The following is a 23,172-nucleotide window of genomic DNA, read 5'->3' as shown; positions in this document are numbered from 1 at the left end:
TGCCCCATCTCTTCAATCTCTTCATTCTCCTCCCAAGATTTAATGAGGTTTCATTTCATATTTTTACTTCAGTGTTTCTTACGAGTTCTGCAATGTTGCTCACAGGCGTATTTTTTTTAATCCCAAACCCAGTTTCTTCCAATATGTCTGACTTACACTTCTGAATAAATCAATGTGATGACATATCTTTGCCAGGGTGAATGATTTTAGTCTAAGGATGAGGAATACAGAGAAAGAAAAACACACAGCAGAAATGGCCACTAACCTGACACCACATGGGACAAGAGGATGATAGAGGCTGCTCAGCGGTGCATTTGCCCACTTTGTTATAAAAGCATATGGATGTTTATCAGTTGTGGTATGTAACAAAGTACATTTACTTTGTTAGTGTACTTAAGTACATTTCTTTATGTAGCTGTAATTTACTTAAAAAGATTTATTTGTATGTACTTTTCACTTTTACTCTGCAAATATCTTTTTACTAAAAAAACAAAAAAACAATGCACTGTGTTACATTGTTTTTTTTAATATTTTTTTTAAGGTGATCTATAACAAGAGGGGAATAATTGGTCCATTGATCCAAATCAGAGAAGGCACTTAACATTAGGCCCCACCTCCTTTTTAAAATGGAAGACTCAAACATAATGATGTTGTAGAGTGTTGCATTGGGAATAGGCTACATTCAGCAGGTACTTTTACTTGTAATACTTGGTAAGTGTATTTGAAAGCAAGTATTTACTTACTTTTACTGAAGTAGAAAAGTTATTGGGATATTTCATCTATTTAAATGTAAAACGGTCAATGTAAAATGTTTGAGTACTTCCTCCACCACCAATGTTTGAAGAGTTAATAATCAAACCATCAATGTAGAAGTGATTTTTTTCTCCCATGAAAACATTGTTACCCAAGTGTGCAAGCCTTTACATCACACATGTTGTCAGACAGGCTGTGCCAGCATTGCTTAATACTTAACTAGACAGCGAGGTAGACTTTTGAGTTTATGAATCGTCAAACTCAGACGTGCATCACAGGCTTTTCATCAGATACCGAGTCATAAATATTCCGATATGTTCAACTAGGACAGAGACCACATGAGTAAGAATATTTATTGAAATGCTGCAATATTTAAAGATTATTTTAACATCTGTAATAGTTTGTCACTTATCAAAGAACAGAGAACAACAAAATACTACATTTGGCAGTTGGCCATGAAGGACACTTTGTAACAAGAAAAGAAAAATAAAGTATGAGAAGAACACCGTTTGCTTCCAGTTGGTGCTCGTGCTTCATTTAGGCTTTGATATAAATATTGAAACAAGATCAAAGTGAGCTGTAAAATAACCTGCAATCAAAGCCATCAAAGGTTTTAATCATAGTTTTCACTTTGACATTTTGATGCCTGTATTCTGTATCATACAGTGACACATGCAAGATTTCACCTTACTGCAGTTCCATTTTTTTCTTTGAGTCAGTTTGTGTCGGGTTATATTGGTTATATGATGTCAGTATATTTGAAATAGAAAAATCCTCTTTAGTTCCCCACCCATGATAAACTGCATGCAAACAGTCACTGCAGTCACTAAACACAAAAATTCAGACTGAGAGAAAAGTGGGTGGAACAGTGACAACAGCTGATAAGGTGTTTCACAGCCGGGAGCTGACCTCTAAAAGCAAACAGTGCCGATTCTGAAACATAGAAACTGAGAAATACTAAAGCAGAGTACAACACGTGTCCACTTAGGGTGTGACTTTTTCCTCAGTATCAAAACCAAGGAGAGAGACAGGTGCTATGGCACATCAGTTGCTCAGTGACCAATCACAAAGGAGGATTATGCACCAACAATTTTTGAAATGTTTCCACATGTTGCTTCACTGAAGCATGAATCCAGTTTTTTAAAAGCAATCGTTAAGGCGACAGTCATTTTATCACATGCAAAATGTGCACGTAATAGTAAGGCCCGTTTCAAGAAAGCTAAAGCAGACAAGCGTGAAGATATCAAGCACAATGAATAAAAACTAAACTAGAGTCCTGCCCGAATACATAAACACAGAATAGTTCCTTCAGGAAATCGCGCAGTTTAAGACTTTCTTTGTTTCAAAATTAAAAAAAATTAACAACCCTATTCTTCAGCTCACTGCCTAGCATGCAGCTGTCAACACACAAAACCCTCCTCACATCAATGTCCATAAGGCACGTGTCCTTCACATACTATCACAAAACTGTTTCTGAGTTTCCTGTGTTTGCAAGACATACAACTTCTTAAGCAAATTTCTTTTGAAAATAAAATAAAATCTTTCTCGTTCATCTCAATAATCAGTGTGTAAACAAAGCTGAAATGTAAAGGTATAATTTGAAGAAAACCCTTTCGCAGAAGTGAAGAGCTTTAACAAGCTCTGCTGACAAAACTCTTACATAAATCTCACGATCTCATTCAAAAAATTTGAATGCATTAAATATGCATTTTGACATGTAAAGGTGAAATGATGCTGTACTTTTGAGTGCTTTCACATGCACCACAGAAATGGCCAGCTATCTGTCTCCATCTAGAGGCGGTGCTTGGCTATCACCAGTGACTGTTGTCAGGATAGTTTGGCACCGCTGCAGGGTACTGGGGCAAACTCGGGCCCTGGGCTGTCTGAGCCACAGCGTTGAACCCTGCTTCCCTCACTGGTGCATTTTTCCACAGGCCGGTGCTCCACTCTTCCTGAGCGCGCCCCAGACTCCCGCCACCGCCGCGGTACAGTCTGTGCACCTGCCACGGGAAAACAAAAGGGAGAGTGAGAAAAGTTTGTGTAATGTGTGTTCATGTGTGTTCTCCAGTGTATGCGTGTGTTTATAAGCACGAGGGGGCAAAGACTACCATCACAAGTGCGTGCATGTTTTCAGAGAATGTGTGTACTCACCCTAATGAGCACCAGTGCCATTAAAGCAGTCACCAGAGTGAAGAGCAGAGTTGCGATAAGCATCACTATAGCGGAGCCCACATTTTGGCTGAAAAACATCACTGTGGCAATCCAGCCGCTTTGATGTGTTGGTGACAGTGAGATGGAGTAGTACGGGTTAGTATACAGCAAAGTGAATTCAACACAAACATTATCCAAAATACTAAAGTGCCATTAAGAAGTGAGGAAACAGGCTGAGTGTAACACTGAATTATCACCACACGTTGTCCCTTTAGTGAACCGGGATGTTATCACAAGCAATGTTCGGTTAGTGGCCTTGAATATTACTTAGTTTGAAAAATATGTTTTAATTACAATAAATACAAAATAAAATAATTTGAAAAACAACTTTGTTCCACGTGGAACTTGTGCGGTATTAAGAAATTAAAGATCAAAACACATTTTAGAATTCAAGTACATCATCACAAATTCATTTAAAATAATATAATACATTCTTGAATAATAGTGTTTTATAGATTTAAATTATTAAAAATGTAACTACAGCATTGTTTCCGACAGAGTTTAATCAGTCTGTGGCGGTAGCGGGAATGCACCTGCACGCTGTTTGCTCTTACACGCAACAGAGCGCGAGTGACAAGTACACAGACTATAGAGAGAAAGAGAACATTCCACTTGTGGGTGAACTGCAACTGAACTAAACAACATTGTTATGATGTTGTTAACAACCTCATGTGTTAATTGAATGGTTTTATTTCAAACTGGTTTATTCCAAACAGGCACACATGTGTAAGTCGTAGTATTACAGTCAAGGGAAGGGGGAAAAAAGCTGAGATTTTGAGAATAAAGTCATACTTATAGCAGGGGAATATCAGAATGAGGAATGTGGGGCATCTTGTTAAGTTCAACTTTAGTATAGGTCTCACAGATAATGAAATCCCTCATCTTTTGGCACATCAGCACCACATTATCATAAGTATCAGGAGAAAATATTGCGTAAGATACAGAGTTCTGAAAAAAGAACCACTAGCACTTCGAGGAAGTCGCCTCTTTTGTCGTGGAGGAAATGTTTGTAAGTGATCGACTGCAAGGATGTGGTTGGTTACATCTGTGTGCTGTTCAAAGAGGTTTGTAGTTTCTCAAGGAACAATGAGATTGGTTGTTGGAGCAAGTGGAACTACAGTGAACACGGGTTCTCCTTGCTGCTCATTTCCTAAAATAGATTTATCTTTTTCTTGAAATAATGACTTTTTTCTCATTAAATTATGATTTTATTCTTGTAATATTATGATTTCCTTCTCAATTACGACTTTATTCTTGTAATATTAAGACCATATTGTTAAAATCGGACAGTTTTTCCTTCAATATAGCCCTAGTACTCTGTCCAATACTCAAGGCAGCTGGGAAATGTGCTTTCCATCAGACAAATGTTCACATGAAAGACGTCCCCACGACTCTGGTAAAAAACTGGCATGCACACAGTCTTCAAAGCTGGTCTGATTCCACTCACCATGTTCCCCAGTTAGATATGCCTATAGTCTGGATGAGGGCCAAGACACACTGGAGAAAGAATATGAAGAAGAAGGCCATGAAGTTGAACGAGCTATCAGCCCTGCGAACAAAATAAAAAAAACAGAATTCAAAAAGACGATACGTTAGTAAACTAATAATCCTAGAGTTGCCCTATTTTTGTTGCAAAGCTGCATCCTCCTACCGGTTGTCAACATTTGGGTCAAGCTGGCAGCAAACTCCCGTGAAATATGATGCATTCAACTTAACAAATCACAGAAAAGCTAAATGTCCTTAGTAAACACAATGGGTGCAAGTGCAAATCATGAAGCGAGAAGTTCCTTTAGAAGAGAAACAAGCATTTTTGGACTCAAACTTTTTCAGACATGAAAGCTGGAGGATGTCTGCAAAATTTGTTCCAGACTTTCTCAGGAGGTTTCCTTTCACACATGAACACAGCAGGAGATTCTTCGCTCAGACACAACAACACAGAAATCTCTAAAATGTTAAGCTGAGGGGTGGTGCAACAGACAAAGATGATGGTAGAGATCACGCGTTTTTGTTTACGGCACATTGACAACGGCCTCGGCTTTTATCACCAAAGGCTCTCTTGACATCTTTGTCAGTGTCTGCTACGTGTATGACACCTCTTTTGTCCTCCTGAAATATTACTTATTTTTCATTCTGGTGTCTGACACGTGTCAGAAACACCATCATGCCCCCACTCGCTCGTGGTGAATCCTGCGGAGGATCTTCTGTGTTCTCAGAAACCCTAATTCTAACCTAATTCTATTCTAATTGTAACCCTAATTCTGTTGTATGCGAGACCGCATACAACAGAATTCTCAGAAATGTAGATGGGATTTCATATACACCGTCAATAGTTCAATGTTTCTTCTTTGTTATTTTTATATTTATCTTATGTTTATTCATTTATTTTTAATGATGCTTCCTATAGTTACTATTCCATTTGTTGCAAAGACAGCAATTTTTTTGTTGTGGGACTAATAAAGAATTGTCTTGTCTCTTATTTTATTTTATCTTATTGAAGGTCTTAGTTCTTTGCTTCTAAAACAACCATAGGTACAGACCTTAATTCTATTGATGGACTCTACACTATTGCAGACGGAACTCAGCTCTCCCCTTCTTGTCAAAACTGTTAGAAAAGTTGGTTGCATGATAAATAACAGGCCATTTATTCATTTACAATCTTCTTTATGAGTTTCACTTTCTTCTATTCTGTTCAGACCCAAATACTCAAAGATATCAATAACTGCAATGATCAGGATAGAACTCTTATTAACTGCCATCAATCATGAATCATATTGGTCCTAAGAAGCTGTGTACAGTAATAATACCAGCTACATCTTACTGCTCTGAATTCAAACATGGCGTTCCACAGGGATCATTACTTGGACCACTTTTGTCCATCATCGGATGTAGAACAACTTCCTATATTTGAATACCCACAGGGTGAGGGTCAGTCTTCATTTAATTGTCCATAAACCTTGATGATGTGATTTCGCTGGACCACACAGTTAAAAATTGGAATTCAGGCAATACCTACTGCTGTGTGTCTGATGTAAGACTTTAACCTGCAAAGTGGACAGAGACTTTTTGGGTAATGACCAAGTTAAATAAACTGAAGTTAAAGTGCAATTTCTTGTTTGTGATATTCACCAGATGACGACTAACCTGAAGGCTTTGTAGAGTGGTCTGAACCAGCAGGTGTAACTACAGGGGCTGAAGAGGATGAGCCAGAGCAGGGAGAAGCCAAAGTTGATGGCACTTCCACCCCCGGCCCACCAGGCAATACACGCGATCACATTTATGCACAGCGTGCCTGAATACACTGCAGAGGTGAGAAGACATGAGATGTGCAGAGTGGTTAATGAGGAACACAAAGTTAGAAAGTGAATACATGTCGAAGTACTTACTCATCCAGAGCGTGTAGACTCTGCGCACCAACTGCTGGTGGGCGGCGGGAATTTCCTCTTCAATGTTCTGGTAGAAACATGGTTTTATTCTCAAAATCTGAGGCAGGGGAGGGAAGTTATTCACGCGCTCTGAAACAAAAGAGGAAGTGTCTTCATTATTTTCATGACTTACTATTTTACATTGGAATATCGTACAGCATCCGTATCAGAATCTGTATTTATTGCAAAGTAGATTTCACACATACAAGGAATTTGCTTAAGTTTTGCGCAAGCGTAAATATAAAAATGGGAAAAAGCATAAAAACATTAACACTAGAGAAGGGATTGTACAATACTTTTTAAACACAAGAAAAGGATTGTGAAATATGAGCGATGAGATATTTAAATGTATGAATACACGGCAGGAGGAGGTTATGCTGAGTAGCAAGTATGTGACTAGATAGATGGATAGATAAGTAGATAGATAAGTAGATAGATATATAGATAAGTAGATAGATAGATAGATAGATAGACAGATAGATAGACAGATAGATAGATAGATAGACAGATAGATAGATAGATCAATAGATTTGAAGTTACAAACCTCCCATTTTTGAATCCCAGCTATCCCTGGATGATAAGAATACACAGAATAGACAGTTAACGGTCATACAGGCAAGACAGCTTTAACCAGTTTGAATTTATTTGTACACATATAATACTCATTATTACTTGTTTTTATTTACTTCATGATCAGACGACATACAACTGACATGTTAATGGTAACCTCTAACCAGTTTCAGTAGAGACCACTTCATTTCAACATGTTTCTACAGTTTGGATGAACATTCTAACTTTGGTCAAACTATTAACTCATTGTACCAATAAAACATGGAAGAGTCCATTTTTCCTTTTGACTACACCGGTGTGAAGTTAGCCTGCGTTAACTTTATGTGTGATGATGAGATAGTAGCTGGAGCTCAGCAGAGACAGGCTAACTGTTCCCTGACGTCCCTGCCTCATGTGACTGACCTGATCGCTGCAGACAAAACCCTGGAGACTCTCTTACGGCGACCGCTCGTAACGCAGAAAGCACAAGAGCTGCAATTACCGGAATAACGTTTATCTCCTCACGTTTCCGTCGACAAGAGCAGGGTCCTGGAATCATTCAGATTAATGCGCTTTTCCAACACACTGCGCGTGCGCGGTACCGCTGAGCTTGTAGTTCCTCAACTGTTTACATCCAGCGCGCCCGGCGACCGCAAGAACTACAAGTCCCAGGGTTCAGGTGAGCGGCAAATGGGAGACGCGTGACGGCCCATCCTTGACATCCGTCCGCATGAATCCCACCCACACACAGTGTATCCCACCCTAGACTGTAGTGTCCCACCCATGCCACCACAGTCTTTTAACATGTTAGAGCGCGTCCTCTACACCGCGAAGCAGATAACCTGAACCCCTGTCGGCCGTAGTCAGGAGAAGTGTTCGCTCCACGTCCATGTTTGACAACTTTCTCACAGATAGCAACAAAACGGACAGTGACAGTCTGTGTGTCTACATATATAAAAGCAGTGTGAGTCTACATATCTTGTACAAAGCCTATCCCTTATCAAACACCGAATCCTGCTATCATTCCGACTCTCTTTATTCATTTCACTGCATATGTGTAAAACATCCGTATTTTACTGTCCCACAACATGGCAACCCTGACTTCCCAGAGTCAAGCACATCCACCAATCACAGAGGCCGAAACATCTGACAGAGGGCGTGCCCTGAGAGGCAAATGTCGGGTGACACCACATGCTGTCCTCGATGGGGTGGATAGTATGTTTATAACAACAGATAACGGGTCCATTGGAAATATTTAACTCACATGACTGATTCTTTATGTTGTAAAATGCAACTATCATACAACATTTAAAGCTGTAATGTGGTTACAAATCGCCCAAAGCGCTTCAACACACGGAGCACCGAGCAAAGTGCAGCTCGGGTGTGTAAATCAAACGCCTCCTGCAGCGCACAGTGACTTGGCGCTGACCAATCAGAGGAGGTTATCGAAGCAAGCGACACACTCCCGCCAATTCCGACTGAGCGCGAGGCAGGCATCGGGGTAAACCGAGGGAGAGTGTGGGAGAGGAGGAAGGAGCCTGCGTCATGTTTTCTGTGAAATAGATTAGAAATACACGTCGTTGAGGTAAACGCGTAGCTTTTTGTTTAGCATCGGGGCTGTCCTCGAGCGTTTTCCACGAACTGTTCCGTTGTTCTGAAGTCGTTTCGCCGGAGGAATCGCAACCGACTCGAGCCCCCGGTCAGTGTTTGGGATGTTGGCGGCGGAAAACCCATCTGTGGACGGCCACTTGGCAGCATCGACACCCCGCAGAAGAGGTAACGCTAATGCCACGTCTAGCAGGCGTGCAAATGCTCTTCAACGTTACCAAAATGTGTACTGCTGCAATGCGCGGGGCTGCAGTTCCGTGTTTTTTTTCTATTAGTCGAGCATAGAATGATGACAAAGTTCCTATTAATACAAAACACTCCGCCATTAAAGGCTCGGTTAAGTAAGGCCAACAACCTCGTTTTCCCCGACGACACCAGTCAGCGTTTGCTGTTGTCACTGCTACGAGACAAGTGTTAACTGATTTAATGTGTAACTCTGCCGCTAAGCTTTCAAACATTAAAACTAGCCATGCACAGCTAACATGCCACCGGTCAGGGGTTAGTTTGGGATATAAACTTGGGGTCAGAATAAACATCACAGGAAAGACTTGAAGTATTTAGAGACAACGTTAGAGTCTCGATTCAGAGAAGGGTAAGGGGGGAATCATATGGATTGGGAAACGGACTTCGATACAACACCGGTATTGCTAATTGCTACTCGAAGATTAAACGTCAGTTAAAAATAACAAAGTTATGTTTAAGAAACGTGTGATTCAAATCACACACACACGTCTTTCCAGACATGCTTCTGTTGTATTGTAGTTTTTGTAGTGTGTAACCCGGTGGTAAACTTTGTTGGCCGGTTTGCTCTGCAGCTAGCTTGTAGCTCCGGCCAAGAGTGCTTGGCACAGATGCTAGTTTTGTAAGGTTAGCACACAGGCTACTAATGCTAGCGCCCCGTGAGGTGGTTAACGTTAGCTACAGACATGAGAGTCTCATAGGTGAGCCCCTCCACAGCTCAGACTTTGTCGTAGCTCGTTCACACATCCACACTCTCAGCGGTCGTGGCACAAAACATTAGAACCCTTCATTGTAGTTATAATAGGGTTTCTGGAGGTTCTGATTGTAGCCAGGCGGAGATCCTTTTCCCCGGCAGCACTAAGGTGCGTGCCCTGCGGACCAGACCGGGCCTGCTGCACCGACGACTGCCCCGGTTGGCGGGAGAGCAAACCAAACACAACCATTACATTCATTGTCACACTGTAACCGTAACACGTCGCCGATGGAGACTGTTCTGGCATGTATTAAAACACCAACATTAGTCTGGGCGCTGCTGTGATGTGACGTAGTTGCACATTAAATAAATGTGATGAGGACTTTAAGACGCACTGCAGTAGCTGCACCGGCGTGTGGTCATCACAGCAGTACAGTAAACAAAAGGTAAATGATGGGAGTCAATGTGTCAAATGGGCGGTCTGCACCAAGGTTACTGTCATCTGTCATTTCAGATATATGTATGCTTATGAGTTATAACTTTGAAAGCTTTGTTTGGAGTGGTGGTCGTTGTTTTTTTTGACACCACTGTCTTCAAGAAGTTGCTGTCATTATTTGTCCAAACTCTCATTTAATGATCTTCTTTGACCAGTAGCCACGCAACTTCATTATTTCTGTTATCTGTCTCTAAATATTACGAAGTGAAGTTTTGACATGATGTATGCTTTTCTGATGTGCCAATGTTTTTGTTCTTCTCAGGCATGGATCGTAAGCCAAGTAAAAATGCCAACAAGAATTTTATACAAGGTAAAAATCTAAGTTCGATTTTCATTTTTCATGAGTTTTGACACAGTTGAAAGATAATTCAGAGTAAGACCTCAGATATTTTAATGAACAACTTTGAATTTACCTCATCTGTTTTACATTATATACAAGTGTGGTGGTGACTATTTTTCTTCTGCCCGCAGCTCGTCTCCCATTCAAGCGCCTGAACTCTGAACCCAAAGAGAACCACTCACATAAACGCCCCTGCGCACATACCTACCCCGAGCCTTCAGACAGAGAAAATGAGAATGAGTCCTCCCCTCTCCCCAAACAACCCTTGGTTAATGGTCGCGGGCCCCTCGATGGCTTCTTGAGCCGAAGGTGCCCCACGGCCTCTAACAAGAACATGGTTATAGATCTGACTGAGGACAACAACATGTCTCTTGTAAAACACCTTATTTCACCTGCCCCTCCTTCTCCCTGCCTCCCAACAAAAGACAAGCAACAAAGCAAAGACAAAACTGCCTCTTCGGAGAAATCCATCAACCTTGATCAAATTCAGACACACACTGTAGACTGTGCAGTTGTCGATGATGATGATGAAGAAGAGGAGGAGGAGGCGGCGGCGGCGGCGGATGATGAAGATGGGAATCAAACATCTATTTCTCAGATTGACACAACACAGGATTCTGACAGTGAACCAGAGGAGCAGAATGAGTCAGGAAATGTTTCCAGTTTGGGAAATAAGTCCGCACTGTCAGCCTCATCAGTGAGCTCCATGTCTGAAAGTTCTCCAGAGAAGTCCAAGAGTGATGACCCTACACCCACTACAACACCTACAGTATGCACATCTCTCTGCTTTCTGTCTAATCCCACTGAGGGTTGTGTAAGATTAGCCGTTATAAATAGGGTTAACCCTGTTTATTTGGACAAATATGTCTGCTGATAATAGCATTTTTGAAGATGTTTTAAGCACAGTCAGATTTATTTAAATTTATACATACAAAAATATTAAAATTTGTCAGACTGATTATCAGATTTGCCCTCCCCTCTCATAGGAGCCAAAGACCACCCCCAAGATACCAGAAGATCAGAAGAAGATCACAAGACGCTCATTGAAGGTTGGAGTTCTATTTGTCTTTTTTTAAAACATTGATTAAAACACAATGTGATATGTTACAGGTTGTATTTGCCATTCGCTTCAATATCTATTAAGTGTGAAAACATTGTCGGAATTTTGCGATGCAGGGTTTACAAGAACAAGAGGAGAGGCTTCGTTTGCGTCAGGAGAAGGAATGCCAGAAGGAAGAGGCTAAAGCTGTAAAAGAGAAAAAGAAAGAAGAGGCTCGTAAACTGAAGGAGGAACGGGAAAGGGAAAAACGTGAGAAAAGGGAAAAAGATGAGCGAGAGAAACGAGAGAAAAAAGAGAAGGAAGAAAAGGAAAAAGCAGACAAGTTAAAAGCAAAAGAGGAGCTACGGAAATCCAAGCTAGAGTGAGTAATGCCAAGTTCCTGTTACTCTAAAGTCTATTTTTTGGTTCCATAAGTCTGTGCAGGATAAAAGTGGTTTAGCACAGATAATATTGATTTTGTTGAGCTAAATGTGATTACATTTTCCCTAGAGCCAAGCTCGAAGAAAAACGGAAGAGAGAAGAGGACAAGCGAGTGAAGGAAGAAGAGAAACGGTTGAAGGAAGAGAAAGATGTAAGTTTAAACAGAAATGTTGCTGATGAGCTTTGTGGATTTTCTCGACTTTTTTTTTAATCTACATGTTTCCGTTTACAGCGCCTCAAAGCTGAGAAAGCAGAAATTACACGTTTTCTGCAGATATCCAAGATCCAACAAGCTCCAAAGGTCGGTAGATCTCATAACAACAAGATGTGAGATTGGTTTCACTTGAACTTTTCTTGGATTAGGTCAACATCGTTCATATTGTTGCCCCTGCTGTGATAGGTTGTCTCCCATTGTCAATGTGTTAATGAGAGAGCGAGAGAGCAGGGAAAAGAGGGGCTGAGCGAATCAATGTGACTGCCCACAGCTTCACAGTGAAATAAGAATTTACTGTTATTGTTAAAGTTAAAACAAGAAATATAAAATCAATATATGGCCCAGTGTTGATATTTTAGTAGGCTGCCACAAATATATCAATGTATGGGAAACATAAAGAAGTGTCAAAGTGTTTTTGTTTGTTCATTATGAAACTAGTGGCACAAATTTGACTGTGATAGGTCGTATCAGTCTAATTATCGGGAAACTGCTCTGATCTAATGGATCAATAAGTCAAATTGCATTTATAAGTACAAATATTTCAACTACAACTTGTTTTGTCCCTATGTTGTTTCAGACGCTTGCAGCTGCATGTGGGAAGTTTGCTCCTTTTGAGATAAAAGAACACATGTCTCTGGCACCGCTGTGTCGGGTTCAGTGTGCGGACTCTGTTTTGGAGGATCTTGACCGGTGTTTGTTGAACCCCAGTAATAACCTAAATGGACTGAAAGACTGGATTGGACAAAAGCCCCGTCAGTCAGGACCCACCAAACGCAGGCGGACAGACACACTCAGGTGAGACTGCAAATTATGATTATCTTCATCAGAGGTGTGCATCTTCACTAGACTCGCGCTTTGATTCGATTAGGATTCAGCAGTCAATGAGTCAAATGCAGCAACGATGCTTTTCAATGTATCACATCCTCAAATTTCTATATTACTGCACATGGCTGCTTTTTCATCAATTAATACAAATTGTCTCCCTTTTTTATAGACTCTACAACCGTAAGTCTATCACAGTGGCCACACTTATTCGACATTCATTCAGTTTAGACTTGTGTGCTACACCTAGGGCTGGGCGATAAAACGATAGCAATAATTATCACGATATAACTTTTCCTCGATAGAAATATAAGACATGGTCGATAGAACTCATCCCGTCCATTTTTTGACAGACAACACGAACAGCCAATGATAATGACAATAGCACCGCGCTGAACCTATCATGTGGCTGGAATAGAGTTACAGCCACATCAGGTTAGGTTGACACACAGCATAGAGCAGGGGTCGGCAACCTCATTGGCACGCGGCGCCATAATCATTGGCACACTTGTTAAAGAAATGTTCAAAGGTTTTGCCGTCACGCAGCCTGTATTATTTAGCTTGATTGATGTTAACACCTCCCAGCCACTAGGTGTCGGTAATGCGCCATAGGCTCGATGCCAATCGCCATTAAATAATAAGAAGAAGAAGCCTCCCAGCCAGCGCTGCTCGCATTTCCCCACATGAATCTCTGCGAAGTGCGTCCGTTCAGGTGTATTGGTGATGTCATGCCCGCTGTCTAAAAAAACGAAGACACGGGCATTTCAGCCCTCATGGGCAGAAGACTGTGGCTTTGTTTTTCATAAGGACCGTGCTCTGTGCACGTTGTGTTTTGAAAATGTTGTGTGCCGAACGTCCAGTGTTAAGCGCCACTTTGAAACAAGGCACGAAAGAAGTTTCAAAGATCAGGCAGACAAGGGAGAATCGATCAAACGTGCAGTGTCCAGGTATGAGAAGCCAACTCTCTCAAAGTCTTTGAAGCAAGCTTTTGCAATTCTGAGTATGAGTGTGGTTGGTGGGGTTAATGACAAACTTATTATTGCAATCATAATGAGATAAACATGTTTCTTTAAAGTGTTGTTCTATATATAGCCAATACAGATGGAATAAAATGACATGTCTGTTGGAAATATTAATGTGGTTCAATAATAAAACTTGTTGATATGGCACACTAATTAACGAGAGGATTTTACATTGGCACTTATTGTCAAAAAGGTTGCCGACCCCTGGCATAGAGTATAGGAGGAGCAGCAGTACACGTGCTAACGTTTGGACTCCTGCAAAGAGGCAGTGATTAAACATAATCGATTCATGTTTTCTGCCTTGTTCATTGTTTTAGCAGGTTTCCACCGCTGAATAATTACAACCACAGCTGCTTCAGGACAGACGCACATTAAATGTCCAGTCGTCCTGTGTCAGAGTCTCTGTCGGATTCTGCTTCCTCCTCACTCCCTCCTACACGCGCTCACTTTGCACTTTAACAATAAACACCATCACTGATCAGAAGTAGACACGTACAGTTCTGACGTTTACTCTCTAGAGTTTATGAGACACGTGACGTGACGCGCACGGTCAGGACATCAGGGTTAAAGTGACCAGAACGATCATGTTTCAGTCATGATCCGGCATCATCGATTTACATGTGATATACATGTGATTATCAGTTCATGTATGAGGAGGGGCAGAGACGAGCACACACACCCACACAGATTATGATGCAGCACTGTGTTTTAACTTCTTTGTTTAAGAAGCGACGCCCCGTTTATCCAAGAAAATAAATATGAATTCAGCAGTTTTTTTTTTTATTAAGATCAGTTCTAAGTGTGAGTAATTCGAAAACATCAGAGGAGCAGATTCACGTATTGACCTGCGCAGAGCAATGCACCCCAGTGCAGTGGTGCTGAGAAAAAAAATATCCTGATACGATTTAAAGAATCTTATCGCCCAGCCCTAGCTGCACCTAAGAAAAAACTCTGATTAAAGCCTTTACTGTATCAGGGCGGCCCTGCCTATTCCCCCTTGGCAGTGCCTCTGCACTGAGGTGCATTATTCTGCTCTTTTTTAATCACTCACGCATATAATAATGATCTTTATAAAAACTCGGGACAACGGAACCTTTAATATGCGTCTGTCTTGATCCTGAAGCAGTGGTGTTTATAATTATTTAGAGGTGGGACACTGCTAAAACACTAAAGGTAAAGGGAAACCTGAATAGACTTTGCCATTACATCGATGCAGAGTCGTTTGCATTGCGATGCATACAAGAATCAAGAAATTTCCATACAGCTTACCTGTACAGCCAAAGTTAGCACTTTTCTGCATCTTCTTAAAGGGGACATAGCATGCCCATTTTACCACAAGTTGATATGGTTCCTTGGGGTCTTAATGAAATGTCTGTAACATACTTTGGTCAAAATACCACAAGGATCATTTCAAACAGCACCCTTTTTACCCTGTATAAAACAGCCCTCCACCGAGTGACCTGTTTTGAGTGCCTGTTCCTTTAAATGCGAATGAGCCAGCTCCCCCCTCTCCCCCCATGATTTTAAACGATATAAATTACATATTTTATATGATATAAATTATCAAATATGCATCCCATACTTTGTATTCCCCTTCTGTTGTCCTGGAGTTTTAATTTTCCCAATCACATAATTAAATGTCCCCCTCTGCCCATCCACTACAAGCACACAAGCAGACAGACAGAGAGAGAAAGAGAGGGGGGGGCTATGAAGACCATCATTTACCCCCGAACCCCGACATTCAACGGGTACAACAACAAGCGGAGAAAGCAGAATCGTGGGCTGACCTTATATATACAGTCTATGGGGCTGACCAGCGGAGAAATGCTCGTCCCGTGTGAACAGCCAGGCGGCTGCGCGCTTGAGAACGGCGCTGCGCTGCCTCGCAGCGGCGCTTCCGCGTCCGGTGTTAACCCGGCGTACAGTAGCGCTGAACACTGCGGAAGTCTTCCACACAGCCAGCAGTGTGGAAGACTTCCGCAGTGTAACAGTAGCGCTGAACACTGCGGAAGTCTTCCACACTGCTGGCTGTGTGGCGCTGACACAAATTCCAGCTCACGCACGGGAGAGCGAGCGGTCGCGCCCGAGCAACTGCTGCAGCCTCCCAGTCCCAATGATCCAGACAAATGCCACATGTGAGTGAATCGCGGGCTGACCAGCGGAGAAATGCTCGTCCCGTGTGAACAGCCCAGCTGCGTGCTTGGGAACGGCGCTGCGCTGCCTCGCAGCATCCGGTGTAAACACGGCGTGAGGTGGGGGGTGGGCCAAGACCATGTAGGGAGACTTCCAGTTCCTTGTTACGACACAAAAACCAGGAAGCTCAATCGAGTCGCTCAAGCATGACGTTTCTGACTTAGAGGAACCATAACAAAACGCGCGAGTGTTTTTTTCCCCGAGTTTTGGGGTTGGTAGACATGCCAGATACCCACATTAACCTGTAGAAGCACTAACAAAGTGGAATTTGCATGCTATGTCCCCTTTAATACATCAGTGTGACATTGATCAAAAGTGACAAATAGTGTTGATTATTTCATACATTTAGAGCTTAATAAAACATAACATTGTCAGATTGCTTGTTTCATCTAACCAACCATTCAGTTTACTATCATGACAAAGAGTAGTTTCAAATTCTCACAGCTGAGAAGCTAATACCAGCGGTGTGCATGATGGTTCACACATTGGCATAGTAACCACAGCCATGAGGATATGCTGTGATTGTTACTGATTTCATTTGTATTCTTGATAAAGATGCACCAAGCTCGACTCAACTGTGAGGGGAAAAAAAACTTGAGGAATTTTAACTGTTTGATAACTGGTAGACATTCTCTCACCCCATGTGTATTATTTCCTCAGTGAGTGTATAACATTGGAGGGCCCTAAACCAGAAGGAGTGCCAGACCGCAAACGTTATGGACCCATGAAGCTTTTGCGGTTTCACGAGAACTACCGTCCAGCGTACTGGGGCACCTGGAGTAAAAAGAGTACACACATCTCACCTCGCTGCCCCCTCACCCAGGACAAGGTAAACCTATTTTTAAAAGGCCTGTCTTTTTATTTAGTTTAGTCAACACCTCATAAGTAAAGTTCACGGTGGTTCTTTTGCAGATTAAATTGATTACACTTGTAGATGTTTAAATGTAACACAGAGGTCTCAATCAACTGAGAACCCAGATTACATTCGCATGCTTTTGGATCACTTATAAGAATTTATCTCTGATTTGATATTAGAAATTATATTCATGTAGCTTTGGTGCTAACAGCTGTGTTCTGACACCACAGGATTTGTTGGACTATGAGGTGGACAGTGATGAAGAGTGGGAGGAAGAGGAGCCAGGAGAGTCTTTGTCACATAGTGAAGGGGTAAGTTTCATTGGAGGATAAAAAATTATGGTCATTTCTTGATCTTAAAAAGTTTTCATAAAAAATCAGCTTACAGAGCAGTGACAATTTTTATAGAATTCACAGATAATCTTTTCATAAAACTTATAACATAAGGCTTTCGTAAAGGATTGTGGTTGGGCCGCTGACAAGATGGCTATTCAGCAGCTGACTCAAAATTTTAGACATAATGAAACCCACAAATTTGAATTTTCAAAGCAGCAGCAACTGTAACCATAATGTAATGTACAGAAAAACATACACAATTGAAATCTCACTGATATGATTTTCATATTAAGCATCTGTGTCTTCAAGCTGAAAATTAAGAAATTCTTTAAAATTTTAGTTTACAATTTTAGTTTTCTTCATAACTGTTTCAAGATTGAAATAGTGCCTTAAATCTGATTGTTAAATATTTTTCTAAATGTATTTACTGTGTGAAAGGAAATGGGTTAAAAATAGTGGTGCACCGATGTATCGGCCGTATATCGGTAGCGGCCGATATTCGCCTCGTTTACTGCCATCGGCGTATCGGTAATAAACTTGACTTTCACCGATAACATTGGCCGATGTTCATTGGTATGTTTTCTGCAGCCAGATTATGGTACACTGACGCCGGGTTTACACCGGGTGCTGAAGTGCCGCGCAGCGCCAAGGAAAGCCAGGCGCCTCCCATCCACCCCCCTGTTAAACCTTTGTGCAGTTCACATGGGCTGCGAGGCGCCGCGCCGCGCCAGCGCCCTTCACCGATGGTTTCGGCGTGCGAGCGAGCGTATCGCGCCAGGAAACAGACTGAAAAATGATTTTAAACGATATAAATGACATATTTTATATGATATAAATGATCAAATATGCATCCCATACTTTGTATTCCCCTTCTGTTGTCCTGGAGTTTTAATTTTCCCAATCACATAATTAAATGTCCCCCTCTGCCCATTCACTACAGCCACACAAGCAGTCGTATAGATAAAAAGAGAGGGGGGGGGGCTAAAGGCTTGCTTGGAGAATACGTCATTTACCCCCGTCACCCGACATTGAACGGGTTACATACAACAACAAGCGGAGAATCGCGGGCTGACCGGCGCGGAGAAATGCGGGTCCGGTGTGAACAGCCAGGCGGAATTTATATGGCATTCCCTAAGGGTTTATGCTAGTGTTTTGTAAGGCTGCATTGCAAGCATCTATTTACAGTTGAGATGATGTCTTGAGTAGGCCTGGTGATACTGTTAAATGTTTGGCTGAATAGGTGTCTATGTCCATCCATGGCATCTAAAGTTACACTTGTCACTTTTTCTGTTTTTCATATTATTCAAGTAATAAACAAATATCGGTATCGGCTATCGGCTAGATTGTTGTTTTAAATATCGGTATCGGCCAAGAATTTCCATATCGGTGCATCCCTAGTTAAAAACATTTGCCTAAACTTGAGCAAGCAACAAAGTACAGTGCACTTTATATAAAACTTTGAATTCTTGATCGTTTTCAGGAAGATGAGGAGGAAGGAGGTGAAGATGACGATGATGATGATGGCTTCTTTGTTCCTCATGGCTACCTTTCAGAGGATGAGGTGGCGCTGGAAGAGGAGGTAGGGCGTGACATTTGTTTTATGAATTTGAATATTTCACCCCTTAATCTGACATACAGGTATTTAGAATTTTGTGTTTTCAAAATTCTTCCTGTTTGCACCTTCTAACAAATTAATGTAATCTCCCTGGAGAGCGGCGACCTGGAGAATCAGAAACTGCGCCAGAAACTGAAAGCAAGGGAGTGGGACGAGCTAATGTCCACCAAGAAGAAGATGAAGGTGCTGGAGCCAGTGGTGAGGGGCTGCATGTGGGAGGGAGAAGGACCTGGTCTGGAGCTTCTCCAGCCTTATGCTGTGTGTCTGGTTGAGCCTTTACCTAAAGCAGACACCAGCCAGAGGAGTGCAGAGGAGCTGTCGCAGAAGTGTCAGAGAGAAGCACAATGTAAGTTTGTCACAGCATTTACTGATTCCCCTTTTACGCTTATAATAGCAATTATACAAATTGTTAAATTGACTCCAATGCCAGCAGAACATTTAATTTAATAACTTCATGTTTTTTTTCACACTGAGTCACGTTCAAAGTCACAAACTTGCTGAAAACCCTGAATCTCTCTTACCTCGCTGTCTTGCCAGAGTTGTATCTTGCAAAATGTTTGTTGCTGTTTATGCACCAGTTCAATGGTTCAATGCAAGTTGATTGAGTTCAACGCATATATTTTTCGTGTTGGAAAGGGTGCAACACAACGCCTGGGCCACTGCGTGAGCGTGTGACGCGGAACATCTTGCGTTTCATTTAGGCACCCATGTCATTAGGTTATCACGGCCACACTGCCGGTGTTTGAGCTGCGCTGCTATTCTGGAGAGGCAAGGTCTTGCATATTTTCTCTGCATACTGCGTGCAGTTCACAAAAATAGACCGTGAAAATAATCTTTCACTAATGTTTCAATGTCTCTGTTGAAGCCATTAATTTGTTTTAACAAGGTTGTGTTTGCTATTGCAGGACCGAAAGAGTCCTGGCATTTAGTACCGTGTATATAGCCGTACTTTTATTGTTTTGGAGCCTGTGCCATCAGCTGCTAGAAATATAATCAGAGAGAGGTGTGTGTGTGTGTGGTCTCTACTTCCTGCTTTAATTATCATAACATTTGTAATTCAATAATTAGTCACTCTAGTAAGCATAATAATGTTAAGTAAGTTTCGCTTAAATGTATATTTCAGATAAACTTCAATGATCCAGTTTGAACTAAATTAATCTTAAAATGTGTTTTTGTTCTTCATTTAAAAGTTGATTTAGCAATTTTCTAAAAACGGGCTTCTATTCTTTCTCACAGTGCTCGATCAGCTGTTGCCTCTGCTGCATGGCAACGTCAACAGCAGCAAAGTGATCATCACAGAGTTTCAGGAGTTTTGTCGTCAGCAGACTTCATCCTCTTCATCATCATCCCCACCTGAACCGTCCAGCCCCCAGAGCTCAACAGAAAACATTCCCACCAGGTGAGTTTAAGACTGAATATGTGGCATAAAATACATGAAACTACATGTATATATTATATGAATACCCTTCCTTTACTAATTGAAACAAATCTCCTAAAACATCACTGTCAAAAGAAGTGTAATTGTAAAGCATAGAGATTTGTTTGCTGTTCCAATAAGGTGTTACTCAGTACTCTTTTCCTCTCGCTGCAGAATACAGCTGAAGCGCCTCATCAAGAGCAACGCTGTTTACGAGAAGCGTTCAACTTACAGGCGCTGCTGCTGGTACGTGCACACAGAGGTCCTGTCCCGTTTGGGCCAGGAGGCTCTTCCACTGCCCTGCCAGTGGACCTACCTCATCACAGGTGCCCGAGAGGAGTCCCGCGAAGAACCCCAGGCTGCCACGGGCTCTCAGGGAAACTCTCCTACTACACCTCAGACCTCCTCCACCACATCTTCATCCAACAAGAGGAAGAGCACAGGGAGCATGTCAATCACCAAGTTCATGAAGAGATGCACTGATCTCGAGCCGGTAGGGAAACTTATTAGTTTCCTCTTACAATACATTTTTAAACAGATTATCATCTCATGAAAATATGATTTTTCTCAAGTTTAATACCATCTCGTGGTCTCACTTCTCTGTCCAGACGGAAGCAGACGGTTTTCAGGCTGACACTGAGGAGGATGATGAGGAAGACTGTGTCATTATCTCCCCACAGACTGGTGAGTTACACAAGAAGAATAAACAATAAGCTTTTACAACTGCCTTTACACAGTTTTTCTTATTGCTTCTGCCAAGGAGGTTATGTTTTCTCAGTGTTTATTTGTTTGTTAGCAGGATTACGCAAAAACTACTGAACCGATTTTAATGACATTTTGTGTAGGGGTGAGGCATGATCCAAGGAAGAACCCATGATAAATGGGCAGATTAGGGAATTTAAAAACATTTTTTCGACATGTTCTTTCTGACCGTTCAATTGGTAATCGTCTCTGAAGAACCGAGGCAGAGTTGATCCAACTCCAGTTCGGAAGTGTTTTCAAAACAGGAGAAAAGGAAATACGAGGCCATAGAGCTCAACACCTTCATCCCATTCATTTTCTGAAGAGATTTTGATTATCACCATAATATTGTCAAAATCCAAGTTAGATTTACCACAAGCTACAAGAGCCACCAATCCTTATGAAAAGCACATTTGATTTGCAATATCAAGAAAAAGTGCTACACTACCCACAAACATCAGGTGTAATAGAGACTGCTGTGATTGGTGGAGCTCAAGGTTACCATGGAAATGTTTACCACAGCTGCGAGTCACGTTGGCTACAATCAGATGGTTCAGCTTTGCAGTGTTTACCACAGAGCGACCCGATTACCTATTATGACAGTCGTGGAACAAAGCACTGTACCATGTTGCTGACAACACTAACGTTACACATGCTACACTATATGAAACCCTATATACATCTATACAAGACACAAACTACAATATATTGTGAACATATATGTAACACGGTTACATTCAGGTCTTTGACTTTATATGGGATGTGTAGTTCCTTCATTCTTAAAATAATTATATACACAGTCTTATACCTTTGCCCTTTTTTCTGTTTTCCAATTTTTTTTGTTGCAAATAAAATATTCTATGGTCCTAATTCATCTCATAGCTGGTCGGCCTGGTTTCAGGCTTAAAACTAATTTTAGGATTTTCTGAAATATCAATAGAGAAAATAAATGGGAAATGTACTTCCTGAACCAGAGCCCTTCTAAAAGTGGGCGGTCACTGTTACCCTCTTATTACTCAAAGTAAAGGAGGGGAATATGGATCCAGTTAGTCTGGCTCTCCAAAGTTCAAAAAGCCTATAAGCATAACTTAAGTTCATTATTTGAGCTGTATCTCATTTGTACAGTTGAATCAAAATGGAAAAACACTACCTGTTAATACATTCATTGACATCTGCAAACTCTTAATAGAAGCCCTTCTCAAATTGATCTACTGCATTTTTTCATGATGTAAATAAAACCTCATAAAATGTTACTCTCCAGGCCCAAACAGAGAGAAATCCTCCAGTGATGGTGACGTCCTAATGGAAGTCACCCCCTCCGACGCAGCTGCTCTCCCTCTGGCCAGCGCCGCTCCTGCACTCGCCACTGCCTGAGAACAGGATGCAGTCTCCCCCAACCAAGCTACTCCCGTTTCCTCACAAATTTCTCCTTCCCGCCTCTGAACTCTGTGGTGCTTCATCTTCGTGCAACATGAATCACCACACCCTGGTACAGGCAACTCGCAGCAGGCAGCATCTGCTCAGTATCGTGAGTTCCCTCTCACCTAATAATTATTTTTAAAGAGTCAGGAGCCATCTTGCCATTAAAACATAATTGTGCATAAAATCAGTGTCTGACTTGACTTTTAAGGGCAGGTTTGTCCAGTGTCCAGTAGCTATGGGTCTGATTTTTTTGCAGTAAAGTTTCAGTTGGGCATGTTTGGCGTGGGCCTCTTTAAAGGGGAAGGTGGTGTCTTTCTGGCACTGCTTTAGCTACAGCAGATTGGGTTGAACAGAGGGAGGAAGAGCAGAATGGAAATACCTAATTTTCTCGAGAAGAAGCACCCAAGATGTTAAGAACAGCATTATTTACATTTTTGACATGTTGAATTAAAGACATGGAATTTTTTACGCTCTAAATGTATATAGTTAACCAGAAATTAGTTGGGAAATGAGAGGCTGAAAGTCTATCAGAATTTTCCCCTTTTGGTTTCAGTGGGTGCATTTATTCTGCAATTTCTGATTCTGACAACTCACTGGTGTAGTTGCTAGATCTGTACTTGTACAATTAGGTCCAGTGTCACGTGTTTTATAAATATGTATTTTCTGTATTTTCAAGAATACTTGAACAGGATAAATTCATTAAACATGAATAAAAGTACTGCACTTTTATATCTCCTTCATT

General features: G+C 41.5%; 2 protein-coding genes across 3 annotated transcripts; one reads left to right on the top strand and one right to left on the bottom strand.

The window, feature by feature from the left end:
• Positions 1 to 2,467: 2,467 nt before the first annotated feature.
• On the bottom strand, positions 2,468 to 7,669 carry scamp4 (secretory carrier membrane protein 4). Of its 2 annotated transcripts, none has more exons than XM_034584232.1 (7): positions 7,438 to 7,669; positions 6,931 to 6,956; positions 6,348 to 6,476; positions 6,106 to 6,262; positions 4,412 to 4,513; positions 2,905 to 3,022; positions 2,468 to 2,753 (listed from the first exon to the last, which is right to left on the bottom strand). In XM_034584232.1, exons 2-7 carry the CDS (start codon positions 6,935 to 6,937, stop codon positions 2,565 to 2,567), a joined length of 702 nt encoding a protein of 233 aa, XP_034440123.1. In that variant the 5' UTR covers positions 6,938 to 6,956; positions 7,438 to 7,669; the 3' UTR covers positions 2,468 to 2,564. The 2 variants fall into 2 exon arrangements, with proteins under 2 accessions (XP_034440123.1, XP_034440122.1); XM_034584231.1 differs by having other exon boundaries at positions 7,359 to 7,665.
• A 691-nt stretch (positions 7,670 to 8,360) lies between these two features.
• Positions 8,361 to 23,159, top strand: chaf1a (chromatin assembly factor 1, subunit A (p150)). The gene is made up of 16 exons (XM_034584176.1): positions 8,361 to 8,711; positions 10,236 to 10,283; positions 10,445 to 11,082; positions 11,300 to 11,362; positions 11,490 to 11,734; positions 11,863 to 11,944; positions 12,026 to 12,094; positions 12,585 to 12,802; positions 16,705 to 16,873; positions 17,131 to 17,211; positions 18,716 to 18,814; positions 18,947 to 19,196; positions 20,087 to 20,249; positions 20,442 to 20,760; positions 20,876 to 20,951; positions 22,270 to 23,159. Exons 1-16 carry the CDS (start codon positions 8,648 to 8,650, stop codon positions 22,380 to 22,382), a joined length of 2,697 nt encoding a protein of 898 aa, XP_034440067.1. The 5' UTR covers positions 8,361 to 8,647; the 3' UTR covers positions 22,383 to 23,159.
• The last annotated feature ends 13 nt before the right edge of the window (positions 23,160 to 23,172 follow it).

This window comes from Hippoglossus hippoglossus, chromosome 4 (genome assembly GCF_009819705.1).
Source record: "Hippoglossus hippoglossus isolate fHipHip1 chromosome 4, fHipHip1.pri, whole genome shotgun sequence".
NCBI lineage: Eukaryota > Metazoa > Chordata > Actinopteri > Pleuronectiformes > Pleuronectidae > Hippoglossus > Hippoglossus hippoglossus.
This window is presented reverse-complemented; position numbering and strand designations above follow the sequence as displayed.

What these genes read in the sequence shown, in the direction of transcription:
- scamp4 (XM_034584232.1), bottom strand. An exon ending in AGTCTACACGCTCTGGATGA is followed by an intron (nt 6,263 to 6,347) that starts GTAAGTACTTCG and finishes TCACCTCTGCAG; the next exon opens with TGTATTCAGGCACGCTGTGC. An exon ending in CCACTCTACAAAGCCTTCAG is followed by an intron (nt 4,514 to 6,105) that starts GTTAGTCGTCAT and finishes TTTTGTTCGCAG; the next exon opens with GGCTGATAGCTCGTTCAACT.
- chaf1a (XM_034584176.1), top strand. Translation starts at nt 8,648, where the DNA reads ATGTTGGCGGCGGAAAACCCATCTGTGGACGGCCACTTGGCAGCATCG. An exon ending in TCACAAGACGCTCATTGAAG is followed by an intron (nt 11,363 to 11,489) that starts GTTGGAGTTCTA and finishes TTTGCGATGCAG; the next exon opens with GGTTTACAAGAACAAGAGGA. An exon ending in AGATCCAACAAGCTCCAAAG is followed by an intron (nt 12,095 to 12,584) that starts GTCGGTAGATCT and finishes ATGTTGTTTCAG; the next exon opens with ACGCTTGCAGCTGCATGTGG.